The 23679-nt window shown below is 53.1% G+C and overlaps 1 protein-coding gene across 1 annotated transcript in view; it reads right to left on the bottom strand.

Moving 5' to 3' along the window:
* The window catches only part of LOC144486085 (MAM domain-containing glycosylphosphatidylinositol anchor protein 1-like), a gene marked incomplete at its 3' end in the record, with an annotated part of 298296 nt that overhangs the window by 263185 nt on the left and 11432 nt on the right, over positions 1-23679 (bottom strand). The window contains 1 exon segment of the mRNA XM_078204195.1: positions 14312-14581. Coding sequence (XP_078060321.1) covers positions 14312-14581 — 270 coding nt within the window.

Below are 23679 nucleotides of genomic sequence, written 5' to 3'. Positions count from 1 at the left end.
CTCACACAGTAACCGGCACTAACCAAACCGCACTCACTCACACAGTAACCGTCACTAACCAAACCGCACTCACTCACACAGTAACTGGCACTAACCAAACCGCACTCACTCACACAGTAACCGGCACTAACCATGTATAGTTGGGTGGATTAGCAAATTTGCTGATGACACCAAAGTCGGTGGTGTGGTAGACAGTGAGGAAGGGTGTCGTAGTTTGCAGGAAGACTTAGACAGGTTGCAAAGTTGGGCCGAGAGGTGGCGGATGGAGTTTAATGCGGAGAAGTGTGAGGTAATTCACTTTGGTAGGAATAACAGATGTGTTGAGTATAGGGCTAACGGGAGGACTTTGAATAGTGTGGAGGAGCAGAGGGATCTAGGTGTATGTGTGCATAGATCCCTGAAAGTTGGGAATCAAGTAGATAAGGTTGTTAAGAAGGCATATGGTGTCTTGGCGTTTATTGGTAGGGGGATTGAATTTAGGAGTCGTAGCGTTATGTTGCAACTGTACACAACTCTGGTGCGGCCGCACTTGGAGTACTGTGTGCAGTTCTGGTCCCCACATTACAGGAAGGATGTGGAGGCTTTGGAGAGGGTGCAGAGGAGGTTTACCGGGATGTTGCCTGGTATGGAGGGGAGATCCTATGAGGAGAGGCTGAGGGATTTGGGATTGTTTTCGCTGGAAAGGCGGCGGCTAAGAGGGGATCTTATTGAAACATATAAGATGATTAGAGGTTTAGATAGGGTGGATAGTGATAGCCTTTTTCCTCTGATGGAGAAATCCAGCACGAGGGGGCATGGCTTTAAATTGAGGGGGGGTAGTTATAGAACCGATGTCAGGGGTAGGTTCTTTACCCAGAGGGTGGTGAGGGATTGGAATGCCCTGCCAGCATCAGTAGTAAATGCGCCTAGTTTGGGGGCGTTTAAGAGATCCGTAGATAGGTTCATGGACGAAAAGAAATTGGTTTAGGTTGGAGGGTCACAGTTTTTTTTTAACTGGTCGGTGCAACATCGTGGGCCGAAGGGCCTGTTCTGCGCTGTAATGTTCTATGTTCTATGTTCTATGTTAACCAAACCGCACTCACTTGCACAGTAACCGGCACTAACCAAACCGCACTCACTCACACAGTAACTGGCACTAACCAAACCGCACTCACTCACACATTAACCGACACTAACCAAACCACACTCACACACAGAAACTGGCACTAACCAAACCGCACTCACTCACACAGTAACCGGCACTAACCAAACCGCACTCACTTGCACAGTAACCGATACTAACCAAACCGCACTCACTCACACAGTAACCGGCACTAACCAAACCGCACTCACTCTCACAGTAACCGACACTAACGAAACCGCACTCACTCACACAGTAACCGGCACTAACCAAACCGCACTCACTCACACAGTAACTGGCACTAACCAAACCGCACTCACTCACACAGTAACCGGCACTAACCAAACCACACTCACACACACAGTAACTGGCACTAACCAAACCGCACTTACTCACACAGTAACCGGCACTAACCAAACCGCACTCACTTGCACAGTAACCGATACTAACCAAACCGCACTCACTCACACAGTAACCGGCACTAACCAAACCGCACTCACTCACACAGTAACCGTCACTAACCAAACCGCACTCACTCACACAGTAACTGGCACTAACCAAACCGCACTCACTCACACAGTAACCGGCACTAACCAAACCGCACTCACTCACACAGTAACTGGCACTAACCAAACCGCACTCACTCACACAGTAACCGGCACTAACCAAACCGCACTCACTCACACAGTAACTGGCACTAACCAAACCGCACTCACTCACACATTAACCGACACTAACCAAACCACACTCACACACAGAAACTGGCACTAACCAAACCGCACTCACTCACACAGTAACCGGCACTAACCAAACCGCACTCACTCACACAGTAACTGGCACTAACCAAACCGCACTCACTCACACAGTAACCGACACTAACCAAACCACACTCACACACACAGTAACTGGCACTAACCAAACCGCACTTACTCACACAGTAACCGGCACTAACCAAACCGCACTCACTTGCACAGTAACCGATACTAACCAAACCGCACTCACTCACACAGTAACCGTCACTAACCAAACCGCACTCACTCACACAGTAACTGGCACTAACCAAACCGCACTCACTCACACAGTAACCGGCACTAACCATGTATAGTTGGGTGGATTAGCAAATTTGCTGATGACACCAAAGTCGGTGGTGTGGTAGACAGTGAGGAAGGGTGTCGTAGTTTGCAGGAAGACTTAGACAGGTTGCAAAGTTGGGCCGAGAGGTGGCGGATGGAGTTTAATGCGGAGAAGTGTGAGGTAATTCACTTTGGTAGGAATAACAGATGTGTTGAGTATAGGGCTAACGGGAGGACTTTGAATAGTGTGGAGGAGCAGAGGGATCTAGGTGTATGTGTGCATAGATCCCTGAAAGTTGGGAATCAAGTAGATAAGGTTGTTAAGAAGGCATATGGTGTCTTGGCGTTTATTGGTAGGGGGATTGAATTTAGGAGTCGTAGCGTTATGTTGCAACTGTACACAACTCTGGTGCGGCCGCACTTGGAGTACTGTGTGCAGTTCTGGTCCCCACATTACAGGAAGGATGTGGAGGCTTTGGAGAGGGTGCAGAGGAGGTTTACCAGGATGTTGCCTGGTATGGAGGGGAGATCCTATGAGGAGAGGCTGAGGGATTTGGGATTGTTTTCGCTGGAAAGGCGGCGGCTAAGAGGGGATCTTATTGAAACATATAAGATGATTAGAGGTTTAGATAGGGTGGATAGTGATAGCCTTTTTCCTCTGATGGAGAAATCCAGCACGAGGGGGCATGGCTTTAAATTGAGGGGGGGTAGTTATAGAACCGATGTCAGGGGTAGGTTCTTTACCCAGAGGGTGGTGAGGGATTGGAATGCCCTGCCAGCATCAGTAGTAAATGCGCCTAGTTTGGGGGCGTTTAAGAGATCCGTAGATAGGTTCATGGACGAAAAGAAATTGGTTTAGGTTGGAGGGTCACAGTTTTTTTTTTTTAACTGGTCGGTGCAACATCGTGGGCCGAAGGGCCTGTTCTGCGCTGTAATGTTCTATGTTCTATGTTCTATGTTAACCAAACCGCACTCACTTGCACAGTAACCGATACTAACCAAACCGCACTCACTCACACAGTAAACGGCACTAACCAAACCACACTCACTTACACAGTAACTGGCACTAACCAAACCGCACTCTCTCACACAGTAACCGGCACTAACCAAACCACACTCACTCACACAGTAACCAGCACTAACCAAACCACACTCACTCACACAGTAACAGGCACTAACGAAACCACACTCACTCACACAGTAACCGGCACTAACCAAACCACACGCACACACACAGTAACCGACACTAACCAAACCACACTCACTCACACAGTAACCGTCACTAACCAAACCGCACTCACTCACGCAGTAACCGGCACTAACCAAACCGCACTCACTCACACAGTAACTGGCACTAACCAAACCGCACTCACTCACACATTAACCGACACTAACCAAACCACACTCACACACAGAAACTGGCACTAACCAAACCGCACTCACTCACACAGTAACCGGCACTAACCAAACCGCACTCACTTGCACAGGAACCGATACTAACCAAACCGCACTCACTCACACAGTAACCGGCACTAAACAAACTGCACTCACTCTCACAGTAACCGACACTAACCAAACCGCACTCACTCACACAGTAACCGGCACTAACCAAACCGCACTCACTCACACAGTAACTGGCACTAACCAAACCGCACTCACTCACACAGTAACCGACACTAACCAAACCGCACTCACTCACACAGTAACCGGCACTAACCAAACCGCACTCACTTGCACAGTAACCGATACTAACCAAACCGCACTCACTCACACAGTAACCGGCACTAACCAAACCGCACTCACTCACACAGTAACCGGCACTAACCAAACCGCACTCACTCACACAGTAACCGGCACTAACTAAACCGCACTCACTCACACAGTAACCGGCACTAACCAAACCGCACTCACTCACACAGTAATCGACACTAACCAAACCACACTCACACACAGAAACTGGCACTAACCAAACCGCACTCACTCACACAGTAACCGGCACTAACCAAACCGCACTCACTTGCACAGTAACCGATACTAACCAAACCGCACTCACTCACACAGTAATCGGCACTAACCAAACCGCACTCACTCACACAGTAACCGACACTAACCAAACCGCACTCACTCAAACAGTAACCGGCACTAACCAAACCGCACTCACTCACACAGTAACTGGCACTAACCAAACCGCACTCACTCACACAGTAACCGGCACTAACCAAACCGCACTCACTTGCACAGTAACCGGCACTAACCAAACCACACTCACTCACACAGTAACCGGCACTAACCAAACCACACTCACACACACAGTAACTGGCAGTAACCAAACCGCACTTACTCACACAGTAACCGGCACTAACCAAACCACACTCACACACACAGTAACTGGCAGTAACCAAACCGCACTCACACACACAGTAACCGGCACTAAGCAAACCGCACTCACTTGCACAGTAACCGATACTAACCAAACCGCACTCACTCACACAGTAACCACCACTAACCAAACCACACTCACACACACAGTAACCGATACTAACCAAACCGCACTCACTCACACAGTAACCAACACTAACCAAACCACACTCACACACACAGTAACTGGCACTAACCAAACCGCACTCACTCACACAGTAACTGGCACTAACCAAACCGCACTCATTCACACAGTAAACGGCACTAACCAAACCGCACTCACTTGCACAGTAACCGATACTAACCAAACCGCACTCACTCACACAGTAACCGGCACTAACCAAACCACACTCACACACACAGTAACTGGCAGTAACCAAACCGCACTCACACACACAGTAACCGGCACTAAGCAAACCGCACTCACTTGCACAGTAACCGATACTAACCAAACCGCACTCACTCACACAGTAACCGGCACTAACCAAACCACACTCACACACACAGTAACTGGCAGTAACCAAACCGCACTCACACACACAGTAACCGGCACTAAGCAAACCGCACTCACTTGCACAGTAACCGATACTAACCAAACCGCACTCACTCACACAGTAACCACCACTAACCAAACCACACTCACACACACAGTAACCGATACTAACCAAACCGCACTCACTCACACAGTAACCAACACTAACCAAACCACACTCACACACACAGTAACTGGCACTAACCAAACCGCACTCACTCACACAGTAACTGGCACTAACCAAACCGCACTCATTCACACAGTAAACGGCACTAACCAAACCGCACTCACTTGCACAGTAACCGATACTAACCAAACCGCACTCACTCACACAGTAACCGACACTAACCAAACCGCACTCACTCACACAGTAACCACCACTAACCAAACCACACTCACACACACAGTAACCGACACTAACCAAACCGCACTCACTCACACAGTAACCGACACTAACCAAACCACACTCACACACACAGTAACCGACACTAACCAAACCGCACTCACTCACACAGTAACCACCACTAACCAAACCACACTCACACACACAGTAACCGACACTAACCAAACCGCACTCACTCACACAGTAACCAACACTAACCAAACCACACTCACACACACAGTAACTGGCACTAACCAAACCGCACTCACACATACAGTAACCGACACTAACCAAACCGCACTCACTCACACAGTAACCGGCACTAACCAAACCGCACTCACTCACACAGTAACTGGCACTAACCAAACCGCACTCACACATACAGTAACCGGCACTAACCAAACCGCACTCACTCACACAGTAACCGGCACTAACCAAACCGCACTCACTCACACAGTAACCGGCACTAACCAAACCGCACTCACTCACACAGTAACCAACACTAACCAAACCACACTCACACACACAGTAACTGGCACTAACCAAACCGCACTCACTCACACAGTAACCGGCACTAACCAAACCGCACTCATTCACACAGTAAACGGCACTAACCAAACCGCACTCACTTGCACAGTAACCGATACTAACCAAACCGCACTCACTCACACAGTAACCGACACTAACCAAACCGCACTCACTCACACAGTAACCACCACTAACCAAACCACACTCACACACACAGTAACCGACACTAACCAAACCGCACTCACTCACACAGTAACCGACACTAACCAAACCACACTCACACACACAGTAACCGACACTAACCAAACCGCACTCACTCACACAGTAACCACCACTAACCAAACCACACTCACACACACAGTAACCGACACTAACCAAACCGCACTCACTCACACAGTAACCAACACTAACCAAACCACACTCACACACACAGTAACTGGCACTAACCAAACCGCACTCACACATACAGTAACCGACACTAACCAAACCGCACTCACTCACACAGTAACCGGCACTAACCAAACCGCACTCACTCACACAGTAACTGGCACTAACCAAACCGCACTCACACATACAGTAACCGGCACTAACCAAACCGCACTCACTCACACAGTAACCGGCACTAACCAAACCGCACTCACTCACACAGTAACCGGCACTAACCAAACCGCACTCACTCACACAGTAACCGGCACTAACCAAACCGCACTCACTTGCACAGTAACCGATACTAACCAAACCGCACTCACTCACACAGTAACCGGCACGAACCAAACCGCACTCACTCACACAGTAACTGGCACTAACCAAACCACACTCACACACACAGTAACCGGCACTAACCAAACCGCACTCACTCACACAGTAACCGGCACTAACCAAACCGCACTCACTCACACAGTAACCGGCACTAACCAAACCACACTCACACACACAGTAACTGGCACTAACCAAACCGCACTCACACATACAGTAACCGACACTAACCAAACCGCACTCACTGACACAGTAACTGGCACTAACCAAACCGCACTCACTCACACAGTAAACGGCACTAACCAAGCCACACTCACTTACACAGTAACTGGCACTAACCAAACCGCACTCTCTCACACAGTAACCGGCACTAACCAAACCGCACTCTCTCACACAGTAACTGGCACTAACCAAACCGCACTCACACACACAGTAACCGGCACTAACCAAACCACACTCACACACACAGTAACCGGCACTAACCAAACCGCACTCACACACACAGTAACCGGCACTAACCAAACCACACTCACACACACAGTAACCGACACTAACCAAACCACACTCACTCACACAGTAACCGACACTAACCAAACCACACTCACTCACACAGTAACCGACACTAACCAAACCACACTCACTCACACAGTAACCGACACTAACCAAACCGCACTCACTCACACAGTAACCGACACTAACCAAACCACACTCACTCACACAGTAACCGACACTAACCAAACCACACTCACTCACACAGTAACCGGCACTAACCAAACCGCACTCACTCACGCAGTAACCGGCACTAACCAAACCGCACTCACTCACACAGTAACCGGCACTAACCAAACCACACTCACACACACAGTAACCGACACTAACCAAACCACACTCACTCACACAGTAACCGACACTAACCAAACCGCACTCACACATACAGTAACCGACACTAACCAAACCGCACTCACTCACACAGTAACCGACACTAACCAAACCGCACTCACTCACACAGTAACCGACACTAACCAAACCGCACTCACACATACAGTAACCGACACTAACCAAACCGCACTCACACATACAGTAACCGACACTAACCAAACCGCACTCACTCACACAGTAACCGGCACTAACCAAACCGCACTCACTCACACAGTAACCGTCACTAACCAAACCGCACTCACTCACACAGTAACCGTCACTAACCAAACCGCACTCACTCACACAGTAACCGGCACTAACCAAACCGCACTCACTCACACAGTAACCAACACTAACCAAACCACACTCACTCACACAGTAACCGGCACTAACCAAACCACACTCACTCACACAGTAACCGTCACTAACCAAACCACACTCACTCACACAGTAACCGGCACTAACCAAACCACACTCACTCACACAGTAACCGTCACTAACCAAACCGCACTCACTCACACAGTAACCGGCACTAACCAAACCACACTCACTCACACAGTAACCGGCACTAACCAAACCACACTCACTCACACAGTAACCGTCACTAACCAAACCGCACTCACACACACAGTAACCGACACTAACCAAACCGCACTCACTCACACAGTAACCGGCACTAACCAAACCGCACTCACTCACACAGTAACCGGCACTAACCAAACCACACTCACACACACAGTAACCGACACTAACCAAACCGCACTCACACATACAGTAACCGACACTAACCAAACCGCACTCACTCACACAGTAACCGACACTAACCAAACCGCACTCACTCACACAGTAACCGACACTAACCAAACCGCACTCACACATACAGTAACCGACACTAACCAAACCGCACTCACACATACAGTAACCGACACTAACCAAACCGCACTCACTCACACAGTAACCGACACTAACCAAACCGCACTCACACATACAGTAACCGACACTAACCAAACCGCACTCACTCACACAGTAACTGGCACTAACCAAACCGCACTCACTCACACAGTAACCGACACTAACCAAACCACACTCACACACACAGTAACTGGCACTAACCAAACCGCACTCACTCACACAGTAACCGGCACTAACCAAACCGCACTCACTTGCACAGTAACCGATACTAACCAAACCGCACTCACTCACACAGTAACCGGCACTAACCAAACCGCACTCACTCACACAGTAACCGGCACTAACCAAACCGCACTCACTCACACAGTAACCGGCACTAACTAAACCGCACTCACTCACACAGTAACCGGCACTAACCAAACCGCACTCACTCACACAGTAACCGACACTAACCAAACCACACTCACACACAGAAACTGGCACTAACCAAACCGCACTCACTCACACAGTAACCGGCACTAACCAAACCGCACTCACTTGCACAGTAACCGATACTAACCAAACCGCACTCACTCACACAGTAATCGGCACTAACCAAACCGCACTCACTCACACAGTAACCGACACTAACCAAACTGCACTCACTCACACAGTAACCGGCACTAACCAAACCGCACTCACTCACACAGTAACTGGCACTAACCAAACCGCACTCACTCACACAGTAACCGGCACTAACCAAACCGCACTCACTTGCACAGTAACCGATACTAACCAAACCGCACTCACTCACACAGTAACCGGCACTAACCAAACCACACTCACACACACAGTAACTGGCAGTAACCAAACCGCACTCACACACACAGTAACCGGCACTAAGCAAACCGCACTCACTTGCACAGTAACCGATACTAACCAAACCGCACTCACTCACACAGTGACCACCACTAACCAAACCACACTCACACACACAGTAACCGATACTAACCAAACCGCACTCACTCACACAGTAACCAACACTAACCAAACCACACTCACACACACAGTAACTGGCACTAACCAAACCGCACTCACTCACACAGTAACTGGCACTAACCAAACCGCACTCATTCACACAGTAAACGGCACTAACCAAACCGCACTCACTTGCACAGTAACCGATACTAACCAAACCGCACTCACTCACACAGTAACCGACACTAACCAAACCGCACTCACTCACACAGTAACCACCACTAACCAAACCACACTCACACACACAGTAACCGACACTAACCAAACCGCACTCACTCACACAGTAACCGACACTAACCAAACCACACTCACACACACAGTAACCGACACTAACCAAACCGCACTCACTCACACAGTAACCACCACTAACCAAACCACACTCACACACACAGTAACCGACACTAACCAAACCGCACTCACTCACACAGTAACCAACACTAACCAAACCACACTCACACACACAGTAACTGGCACTAACCAAACCGCACTCACACATACAGTAACCGACACTAACCAAACCGCACTCACTCACACAGTAACCGGCACTAACCAAACCGCACTCACTCACACAGTAACTGGCACTAACCAAACCGCACTCACACATACAGTAACCGGCACTAACCAAACCGCACTCACTCACACAGTAACCGGCACTAACCAAACCGCACTCACTCACACAGTAACCGGCACTAACCAAACCGCACTCACTCACACAGTAACCAACACTAACCAAACCACACTCACACACACAGTAACTGGCACTAACCAAACCGCACTCACTCACACAGTAACTGGCACTAACCAAACCGCACTCATTCACACAGTAAACGGCACTAACCAAACCGCACTCACTTGCACAGTAACCGATACTAACCAAACCGCACTCACTCACACAGTAACCGACACTAACCAAACCGCACTCACTCACACAGTAACCACCACTAACCAAACCACACTCACACACACAGTAACCGACACTAACCAAACCGCACTCACTCACACAGTAACCGACACTAACCAAACCACACTCACACACACAGTAACCGACACTAACCAAACCGCACTCACTCACACAGTAACCAACACTAACCAAACCACACTACACACACAGTAACTGGCACTAACCAAACCGCACTCACACATACAGTAACCGACACTAACCAAACCGCACTCACTCACACAGTAACCACCACTAACCAAACCGCACTCACTCACACAGTAACTGGCACTAACCAAACCGCACTCACACATACAGTAACCGGCACTAACCAAACCGCACTCTCTCACACAGTAACCGGCACTAACCAAACCGCACTCACTCACACAGTAACCGGCACTAACCAAACCGCACTCACTCACACAGTAACCGGCACTAACCAAACCGCACTCACTTGCACAGTAACCGATACTAACCAAACCGCACTCACTCACACAGTAACCGGCACGAACCAAACCGCACTCACTCACACAGTAACTGGCACTAACCAAACCACACTCACACACACAGTAACCGGCACTAACCAAACCGCACTCACTCACACAGTAACCGGCACTAACCAAACCGCACTCACTCACACAGTAACCGGCACTAACCAAACCACACTCACACACACAGTAACTGGCACTAACCAAACCGCACTCACACATACAGTAACCGACACTAACCAAACCGCACTCACTGACACAGTAACTGGCACTAACCAAACCGCACTCACTCACACAGTAAACGGCACTAACCAAACCACACTCACTTACACAGTAACTGGCACTAACCAAACCGCACTCTCTCACACAGTAACCGGCACTAACCAAACCGCACTCTCTCACACAGTAACTGGCACTAACCAAACCGCACTCACACACACAGTAACCGGCACTAACCAAACCACACTCACACACACAGTAACCGGCACTAACCAAACCGCACTCACACACACAGTAACCGGCACTAACCAAACCACACTCACACACACAGTAACCGACACTAACCAAACCACACTCACTCACACAGTAACCGACACTAACCAAACCACACTCACTCACACAGTAACCGACACTAACCAAACCACACTCACTCACACAGTAACCGACACTAACCAAACCGCACTCACTCACACAGTAACCGACACTAACCAAACCACACTCACTCACACAGTAACCGACACTAACCAAACCACACTCACTCACACAGTAACCGGCACTAACCAAACCGCACTCACTCACGCAGTAACCGGCACTAACCAAACCGCACTCACTCACACAGTAACCGGCACTAACCAAACCACACTCACACACACAGTAACCGACACTAACCAAACCACACTCACTCACACAGTAACCGACACTAACCAAACCGCACTCACACATACAGTAACCGACACTAACCAAACCGCACTCACTCACACAGTAACCGACACTAACCAAACCGCACTCACTCACACAGTAACCGACACTAACCAAACCGCACTCACACATACAGTAACCGACACTAACCAAACCGCACTCACACATACAGTAACCGACACTAACCAAACCGCACTCACTCACACAGTAACCGGCACTAACCAAACCGCACTCACTCACACAGTAACCGTCACTAACCAAACCGCACTCACTCACACAGTAACCGTCACTAACCAAACCGCACTCACTCACACAGTAACCGGCACTAACCAAACCGCACTCACTCACACAGTAACCAACACTAACCAAACCACACTCACTCACACAGTAACCGGCACTAACCAAACCACACTCACTCACACAGTAACCGTCACTAACCAAACCACACTCACTCACACAGTAACCGGCACTAACCAAACCACACTCACTCACACAGTAACCGTCACTAACCAAACCGCACTCACTCACACAGTAACCGGCACTAACCAAACCACACTCACTCACACAGTAACCGGCACTAACCAAACCACACTCACTCACACAGTAACCGTCACTAACCAAACCGCACTCACACACACAGTAACCGACACTAACCAAACCGCACTCACTCACACAGTAACCGGCACTAACCAAACCGCACTCACTCACACAGTAACCGGCACTAACCAAACCACACTCACACACACAGTAACCGACACTAACCAAACCGCACTCACTCACACAGTAACCGACACTAACCAAACCGCACTCACTCACACAGTAACCGACACTAACCAAACCGCACTCACACATACAGTAACCGACACTAACCAAACCGCACTCACACATACAGTAACCGACACTAACCAAACCGCACTCACTCACACAGTAACCAACACTAACCAAACCACACTCACTCACACAGTAACCGGCACTAACCAAACCACACTCACTCACACAGTAACCGTCACTAACCAAACCACACTCACTCACACAGTAACCGGCACTAACCAAACCACACTCACTCACACAGTAACCGTCACTAACCAAACCGCACTCACTCACACAGTAACCGGCACTAACCAAACCACACTCACTCACACAGTAACCGGCACTAACCAAACCACACTCACTCACACAGTAACCGTCACTAACCAAACCGCACTCACACACACAGTAACCGACACTAACCAAACCGCACTCACTCACACAGTAACCGGCACTAACCAAACCGCACTCACTCACACAGTAACCGGCACTAACCAAACCACACTCACACACACAGTAACCGACACTAACCAAACCGCACTCACTCACACAGTAACCGACACTAACCAAACCGCACTCACTCACACAGTAACCGACACTAACCAAACCGCACTCACACATACAGTAACCGACACTAACCAAACCGCACTCACACATACAGTAACCGACACTAACCAAACCGCACTCACTCACACAGTAACCGGCACTAACCAAACCGCACTCACTCACACAGTAACCGGCACTAACCAAACCACACTCACACACACAGTAACCGACACTAACCAAACCGCACTCACTCACACAGTAACCGACACTAACCAAACCGCACTCACTCACACAGTAACCGACACTAACCAAACCGCACTCACACATACAGTAACCGACACTAACCAAACCGCACTCACACATACAGTAACCGACACTAACCAAACCGCACTCACTCACACAGTAACCGGCACTAACCAAACCGCACTCACTCACACAGTAACCGTCACTAACCAAACCACACTCACTCACACAGTAACCGGCACTAACCAAACCACACTCACTCACACAGTAACCGTCACTAACCAAACCGCACTCACTCACACAGTAACCGGCACTAACCAAACCACACTCACTCACACAGTAACCGGCACTAACCAAACCACACTCACTCACACAGTAACCGTCACTAACCAAACCACACTCACTCACACAGTAACCGGCACTAACCAAACCACACTCACTCACACAGTAACCGTCACTAACCAAACCGCACTCACTCACACAGTAACCGGCACTAACCAAACCACACTCACTCACACAGTAACCGGCACTAACCAAACCGCACTCACTCACACAGTAACCGGCACTAACCAAACCGCACTCACACACACAGTAACCGGCACTAACCAAACCGCACTCACTCGCACAGTAACGGGCACTCGGTTAACCGGAGTTTTTGGTTAATTCTGGACAGTCAGTGTGTCTCACTTTCTCTCGTCCTTATCTTGCTCACTGACCTCTCACTCGAATCTCCACCGATTTCTTGTCCTGGTTTCCCACGCCATTCCTCGCGGAGCAGTTGTAAAATCCACCATGCTCTGGCCAAATCTCCCGGATCCACAGCTTCCCTCCTTCAATCCTGACATTAGTCGGCATTGGCCCCGGGGAATGCGTCCACCAGAGAGAGGGCCTGGGGTCACCGGCATCCACCGAACATTCAATCTCCACGTCAGAGCCCGGATTGACAACCAATACCTCCGGAACCGAGAGAGACAGGACCGGCGGGGCTGGCAAGAGAAATCAGAATACACTCACTCACAGAGACCCCAACACACACCTCCCCACACACCTCCCCACACACACACCCACACACTCCCACACACCTCCCCACACACACCCCCACACACTCCCACACACCTCCCCACACACACACCCACACACCTCCCCACACACACCCCCACACACCCCCACACACCTCCCCACACACACACCCACACACCCCCACACACCTCCCCACACACACCCCCACACACTCCCACACACCTCCCCACACACACACCCACACACTCCCACACACACACCCCCACACACTCCCACACACACACCCCCACACACTCCCACACACCTCCCCACACACACACCCACACACTCCCACACACACACCCCCACACACACCCCCACACACTCCCACACACCTCCCTACACACACCCCCACACACTCCCACACACCTCCCCACACACACACCCACACACTCCCACACACCTCCCCACACCCACACCCACACACTCCCACACGCATCCCCACACACACACCCCCACACACTCCCACACACCTCCCCACACACACACCCACACACTCACCCCCACACACTCCCACACACCTCCCTACACACACCCCCACACACTCCTACACGCATCCCCACACACACACCCACACACACACCCCCACACACTCCCATATACTCCCACACACATCCCCACACACACACCCCCACACACTTCCCCACACACACCCACACACACTCCCACACAACTCCCCACACACACTCCCACACACCTCCCCACACACACCCCCACACACTCCCACACACCTCCCCACACACACTCCCACACGCATCCCCACACACACACCCCCACACACTCCCACACACCTCCTCACACACACCCCCACACACCTCCCCACACACACCCCCACACACACCCACACACCTCCCCACACGCATCCCCACACACACACCCACACACACACCCACACACTCCCACACACCTCCCCACACACACACCCACACACTCCCACACGCATCCCCACACACACACCCCCACACACTCCCACACGCATCCTCACACACACACCCACACACCTCCCCACACACACACCCACACACTCCCACACACCTCCCCACACACACACCCACACACTCCCACACACACTCCCACACACCTCCCCACACACACACCCACACACTCCCACACACTCCCACACACTCCCACACACACACACCCACACACTCCCACACACCTCCCCACACACACACCCACACACTCCCACACACACACCCCCACACACTCCCACACACACACCCCCACACACTCCCACACACCTCCCCACACACACACCCACACACTCCCACACACACACCCCCACACACTCCCACACACACACCCCCACACACTCCCACACACCTCCCTACACACACCCCCACACACTCCCACACACCTCCCCACACACACACCCACACTCCCACACACCTCCCCACACCCACACCCACACACTCCCACACGCATCCCCACACACACACCCCCACACACTCCCACACACCTCCCCACACACACACCCACACACTCACCCCCACACACTCCCACACACCTCCCTACACACACCCCCACACACTCCTACACGCATCCCACACACACACACCCACACACACACACCCCACACACTCCCATATACTCCCACACACATCCCCACACACACACCCCCACACACTTCCCCACACACCCCCACACACTCCCACACAACTCCCCACACACACTCCCACACACCTCCCCACACACACCCCCACACACCTCCCACACACCTCCCCCACACACACTCCCACACTCATCCCCACACACACCCACACACACTCCCACACGCATCCTCACACACACACCCACACACCTCCCCACACAACACACACCCACACACTCCCACACACCTCCCCACACACACACCCACCACACTCCCACACACACTCCCACACACCTCCCCACACACACACCCACACACTCCCACACACTCCCACACACACACACCCACACACTCCCACACACCTCCCCACACACACACCCACACACTCCCACACACACACCCACACACACACCCCCACACACTCCCACACACCTCCCCACACACACACCCACACACTCCCACACACCTCCCCACACGCATCCCCACACACACACCCACACACACACCCACACACACACCCCCACACACTCCCACACACTCCCACACACCTCCCCACACACAAACCCACACACTCCCACACACACCCACACACACACACCCACACACACTCCCACACACCTCCCCACACACACACCCACACACTCCCACACGCATCCCCACACACACCCACACACACACACCCACACACTCCCACACGCATCCTCACACACACACCCACACACATCCCCACACACACACCCCCACACACTCTCACACACCTCCCCACACACACACCCACACACTCCCACACGCATCCCCACACACACACCCACACACACACACCCACACACCTCCCCACACACACCCCCACACACACCCCCACATGCATCCCCACACACACACCCACACACATCCCCACACACACCCCCACACACTCCCACACACCTCCCCACACACACACCCACACACTCACCCACACACACACCCACCCACACACCCACACACCTCCCCACACACACACCCACACACTCCCACACACCTCCCCACACACACACCCACACACTCCCACACACCTCCCCACACACACACCCACACACTCCCACACGCATCCCCACACACACACCCACACACACACACCACACACTCCCACACACCTCCCCACACACACCCCCACACACACCCACACACTCCCACACGCATCCCCACACACACACCCACACACTCCCACACGCATCCCCACACACACACCCACACACATCCCACACACACCCCCACCCACTCCCACACACCTCCCACACACACACCCACACACTCCACACACACACCCACACACTCCCACACACCTCCCCACACACACACCCACACACTCCCTCACACCTCCCCACACACACACCCACACACTCCCACACACCTCCCCACACACACACCCACACACTCCCACACGCATCCCCACACACACACCCACACACACACCCCCACACACTCCCACACACCTCCCCACACACACACCCACACACCTCCCCACACACACACCCACACACTCCCACACACACACCCACACACTCCCACACACATCCCCACACACACACCCACACACACACCCACACACTCCCACACGCAACCCCACACACACACCCACACACACACACCCACAAACTCCCACACGCATCCCCACACACACACCCACACACTCCCACACACCTCCCCACACACACACCCACACACTCCCACACGCATCCTCACACACACACCCACACACATCCCCACACACATCCCCACACACTCCCACACGCATCCCCACACACACACCCACACACACACACCCACACACACACACCCACACACACACACCCACACATATCCCCACACTCACACCCACACACAAACATCCACACACATCCCCACACACACACCCACACCCACGCACACAACCAGACACATCCCCGCACACACCCACGCACGCACCCACACACAAACCCCCACACTCATCCCCACACACATCCCCACACACACCTCACATACACACACCCACACACGCCCACGCCCCCCACACACACACCCACACACTCCCACACACCTCCCCACACACACACCCACACACTCCCACACGCATCCCCACACACACCCACACACACACACCCACACACACACCCACACACTCCCACACGCATCCTCACACACACACCCACACACATCCCCACACACTCCCACACGCATCCCCACACACACACCCACACACACACACCCACACACACACACACGCACCCACACATATCCCCACACGCACACCCACACACAAACACCCACACACATCCCCACACACACACCCACACCCACGCACACAACCAGACACATCCCCGCACACACCCACGCACACACCCCACACACACACACCCACACACACACACCCACACACATCCCCACACACTTCCCCACACGCACACCCACACACACATCCCCACACACACATCCCCACACACACATCCCCACACACACATCCCCACACACACATCCCCACACACACATCCCCACACACACATCCCCACACACACATCCCCACACACACATCCCCACACACACATCCCCACACACACATCCCCACACACACCCCCACACCCTCCCCACACACACACACCCACACACACACACACACACACCCACACCCACACACACACACCCACACACACACACCCACACACCCTCCCCCACACACACCCCCACACCCTCCCCACACGCACACCCACACGCACCCCCACACGCACCCCCACACACATATCCCCACACACACCCACACACACCCACACGCACACACCCACACGCACACACCCACACACCCACACCCACACACACCCTCCCCACACGCACCCCCACACCCTCTCCACACGCACCCCCACACGCACCCCCACACGCACCCCCACACGCACCCCCACACACATCCCCACACACATCCCCACACACATCCCCACACACATCCCCACACACATCCCCACACACATCCCCACACACATCCCCACACACACTCCCACACACATCCCCACACACACTCCCACACACACTCCCACACACACTCCCACACCCTCGCCACACACATCCACACCCACACACATCCCCACACACACACTCCCACACACACACCCACACACACATCCCCACACCCTCCTCACACACATCACCACACACACCCACACCCACACACATCACCACACACACACCCACATACACACACCCACACACATCCGCGCCCCCCACGCACCACACACACACACACGCCCCATCGAACCATAGAAAATTACAGCTCAGAAACAGGCCTTTTGGCCCTTCTTGTCTGTGCCGAACCATTTTATGTCTAGTCCCACTGACCTGCACTTGGACCATATCCCTCCACACCCCTCTCATCCATGAACCCGTCCAAGTTTTTCTTAAATGTTAAAAGTGACCCCGCATTTACCACTTTATCCGGCAGCTCATTCCACACTCCCACCACTCTCTGCATGAAGAAGCCCCCCCTAATATTCCCTTTAAACTTTTCTCCTTTCACCCTTAACCCATGTCCTTTGGTTTTTTTCTCCCCGAGCCTCAGCGGAAAAAGCCTGCTTGCATTCACTCTATCTATACCCATCAAAATCTTATACGCTTCTATCAAACCTCCCCTCAATCTTCTACGCTCCAGGGAATAAAGTCCCAACCTATTCAATCTCTCTCTGTAACTCAGCTTCTCAAGTCCCGGCAACATCCTTGTGAACCTTCTCTGCACTCTTTCAATCTTATTTACATCCTTCCTGTCAGTAGGTGACCAAAACTGTACACAATACTCCAAATTCGGCCTCACCAATGCCTTATATAACCTTACAATAACACTCCAACTTTTATACTCGATACTCCGATTTATAAAGGCCAATGTACCAAAGGCACTCTTTACCACCCTATCCACCTGTGACATCACTTTTAGGGAATTCTGTATCTGTATTCCCAGATCCCTCTGTTCAACTGCACTCTTCAGAGTCCTACCATTTACCCTGTACGTTCTTCTTTGGTTTGTCCTTCTAAAGTGCAATATCTCACACTTGTCTGCGTTAAATTCCATTTGCCATTTTTCAGCCCATTTTTCTAGTTGGTCCAAATCCCTCTGCAAGCTTTGAAAACCTTCCTCACTGTCCACTACACCTCCAATCTTTGTATCATCAGCAAACTTGCTGATCCAATTGACCACATTATCATCCAGATCATTGATATAGATGACAAACAACAATGGACCCAACACCGATCCCTGCGGCACACCACTAGTCACAGGCCTCCACTCAGAGAAGCAATCCTCCACAACCACTCTCTGGCTTCTTCCATTGAGCAGGTGTCTTATCCAATTTACTACCTCCCCATGTATACCTAGCGACTGAACCTTCCTAACTAACCTCCCATGAGGGACCTTGTCAAAGGCCTTGCTGCCCCACACACATACACCCCAACACACCCCCACACACACACCCCCATCACCCCACATACACACACACACACCCCACCCGCATTCCCACACACACACCCCCACCCACCCCCCCCACACACAGCCCCATACACACAGCCCCACACACACCCAGACACACACACCCTCACACATTGCCACACACACCCCACACACACTCTCACATACCCCCACACACTCTCACACACACCCTCACACAGACCTCACACACACACTCCCACACACACCCACACGCATCCCCACACACACACCCACACACACGCACCCACACACACACACCCACACACACACACCCACACACATCCCAACACGCACACCCACACGCACACACCCACACACATCCCCACGCACACACCCACACACATCCCAACACACACACCCACACCCACGCACACACCCCGACACATCCCCGCACACACCCACGCACACACCCACCCACACATCCCCACACACACCCCCACACCCTGCCCACACACACATCCCCACACACTCCCACACGCATCCCCACACACACACCCACACACACACACCCACACACATCCCAACACACACACCCACTCACACCTCCTCACCCTCCCCACACACACAGCCCCACACACATCCCCATACACACACCCCCACACATCCCCACACACACACCCACACACATCCCCACACACACACACCCACACACATCCCCACACACACCCCCACACCCTCCCCACACCCATCCCCACACACTCCCACACGCATCCCCACACACACACACCCACACACACACACACACACATCCCCACACACCCACACACACACATCCCCACATGCATCACCACACACACACACACCTCCACACACACATCCCCACACACACACACCCACACACACACACCCACACACATCCCCACACACATCCCCACACACTCCCACACACTCCCACACACGCACACCCCCACACACACACACCCACACACATCCCCACATACACCCGCACTCCCTCCCCACACACACCACCACACCCTCCCCACACACACACGCACCCACACACACACACCCACACACACACACACACACACCCACACACATCCCAACACGCACACCCACACGCACACACCCACACACATCCCCACGCACACACCCACACACATCCCCACACACACACCCACACCCAGACACATCCCCGCACACACCCACGCACACACCCACCCACACATCCCCACACACACCCCCACACCCTGCCCACACACACATCCCCACACACTCCCACACGCATCCCCACACACACACCCACACACACACCCACACACACACACCCACACACATCCCAACACACACACCCACACACACCTCCTCACCCTCCCCACACACACAGCCCCACACACACCCCGACACACACCCCCACACCCTCCCCAAAAACACCCCCACACACACACCCACACGCACCCCCACACACACCCCCACACCCTGCCCACACACACCCCCACACCCTCCCCACACACATCCCCACACACATCCCCACACACATCCCCACACACACTCCCACACACACTCCCACACCCTCCCTACACACATCCACACCCACACACATCCCCACACACACACTCCCACACACATCCCCACACACACTCCCACACACACTCCCACACACACACCCACACACCCCCACACCCTCCTCACACACACCCCCACACACACATCCCCACACACACATCCCCACACACATCCACACACATCACCACACACATCACCACACACATCACCACACATACACACGCCCACACATGCCCACACGCCCCCCACACACACACACACACGCCCCACACACATACACCCCCACACACCCCCCCACACACACCCCCATCACCCCACATACACCCCACCCGCATTCCCACACATACACCGCCCCATACACACAGCCCCACACACACCCAGACACACACACCCTCACACATTCCCACACACACCCCACACACACACCCTCACATACCCCCACACACTTTCACACACACCCTCACACAGACCTCACACAGACCACACACAGACCTCACACAGACCTCACACAGACCTCACACCCCCCCCCACACACACACCCCCACACACTCACACACCCTCACACACACACCCCACACACACCCCCCCATCACCCCACACACTCACACGCACCCCACACACACAGCCCCCCACACACACAGCCCCCCACACACAGCCCCCCCACACACACACAGCCCCCCACACACACACAGCCCCCACACACACACAGCCCCCACACACACAGCCCCCCACACACACACCTCCACACACACACACTCACACACCCCCACACATCACCCCTTACCCCCACACCCCCCCACACACACACCCCCTCGCCTCACACCCCCACACACGCACACCCCCACCCCACCCACCTCCGCACACACACCCCCTCACACACCCTTCACACACACACCCTTCACACACACACCCACACACACACTCTCACACACGCACCCTCACACACGCACCCTCACACACGCACCCTCACACAGCACCCTCACACACGCACCCTCACACACACACCCTCACACACACACCCTCACACACACACCCTCACACACACACCCTCACACACACACCCTCACACACACACCCTCACACACACACCCTCACACACACACCCTCACACACACACCCTCACACACACACCCTCACACACCACTCACACACACCCTCACAAAGCCCTCCTACCCACCCACACACACACCCACCCACACACCCACCCACACACCAGCTCACACACACAACCTCACACACCCTTATACACCCCCTCACACACACCCTCATACAACCCCTCACACAGCCCCACAAAACCCCTTATATACTCCTTCACACACACAGACGCCCTCACACACACACAGACCCCCTCACACACACCCTCACACACACCCATCCACACACAATCCCACACACCCCACCCCCCCACACGCCACCTCACACACACAACCTCACACACACAACTTCACACT

Source organism: Mustelus asterias, unplaced genomic scaffold, assembly GCF_964213995.1.
Source record: "Mustelus asterias unplaced genomic scaffold, sMusAst1.hap1.1 HAP1_SCAFFOLD_287, whole genome shotgun sequence".
Taxonomy (NCBI): domain Eukaryota; kingdom Metazoa; phylum Chordata; class Chondrichthyes; order Carcharhiniformes; family Triakidae; genus Mustelus; species Mustelus asterias.
This window is presented reverse-complemented; position numbering and strand designations above follow the sequence as displayed.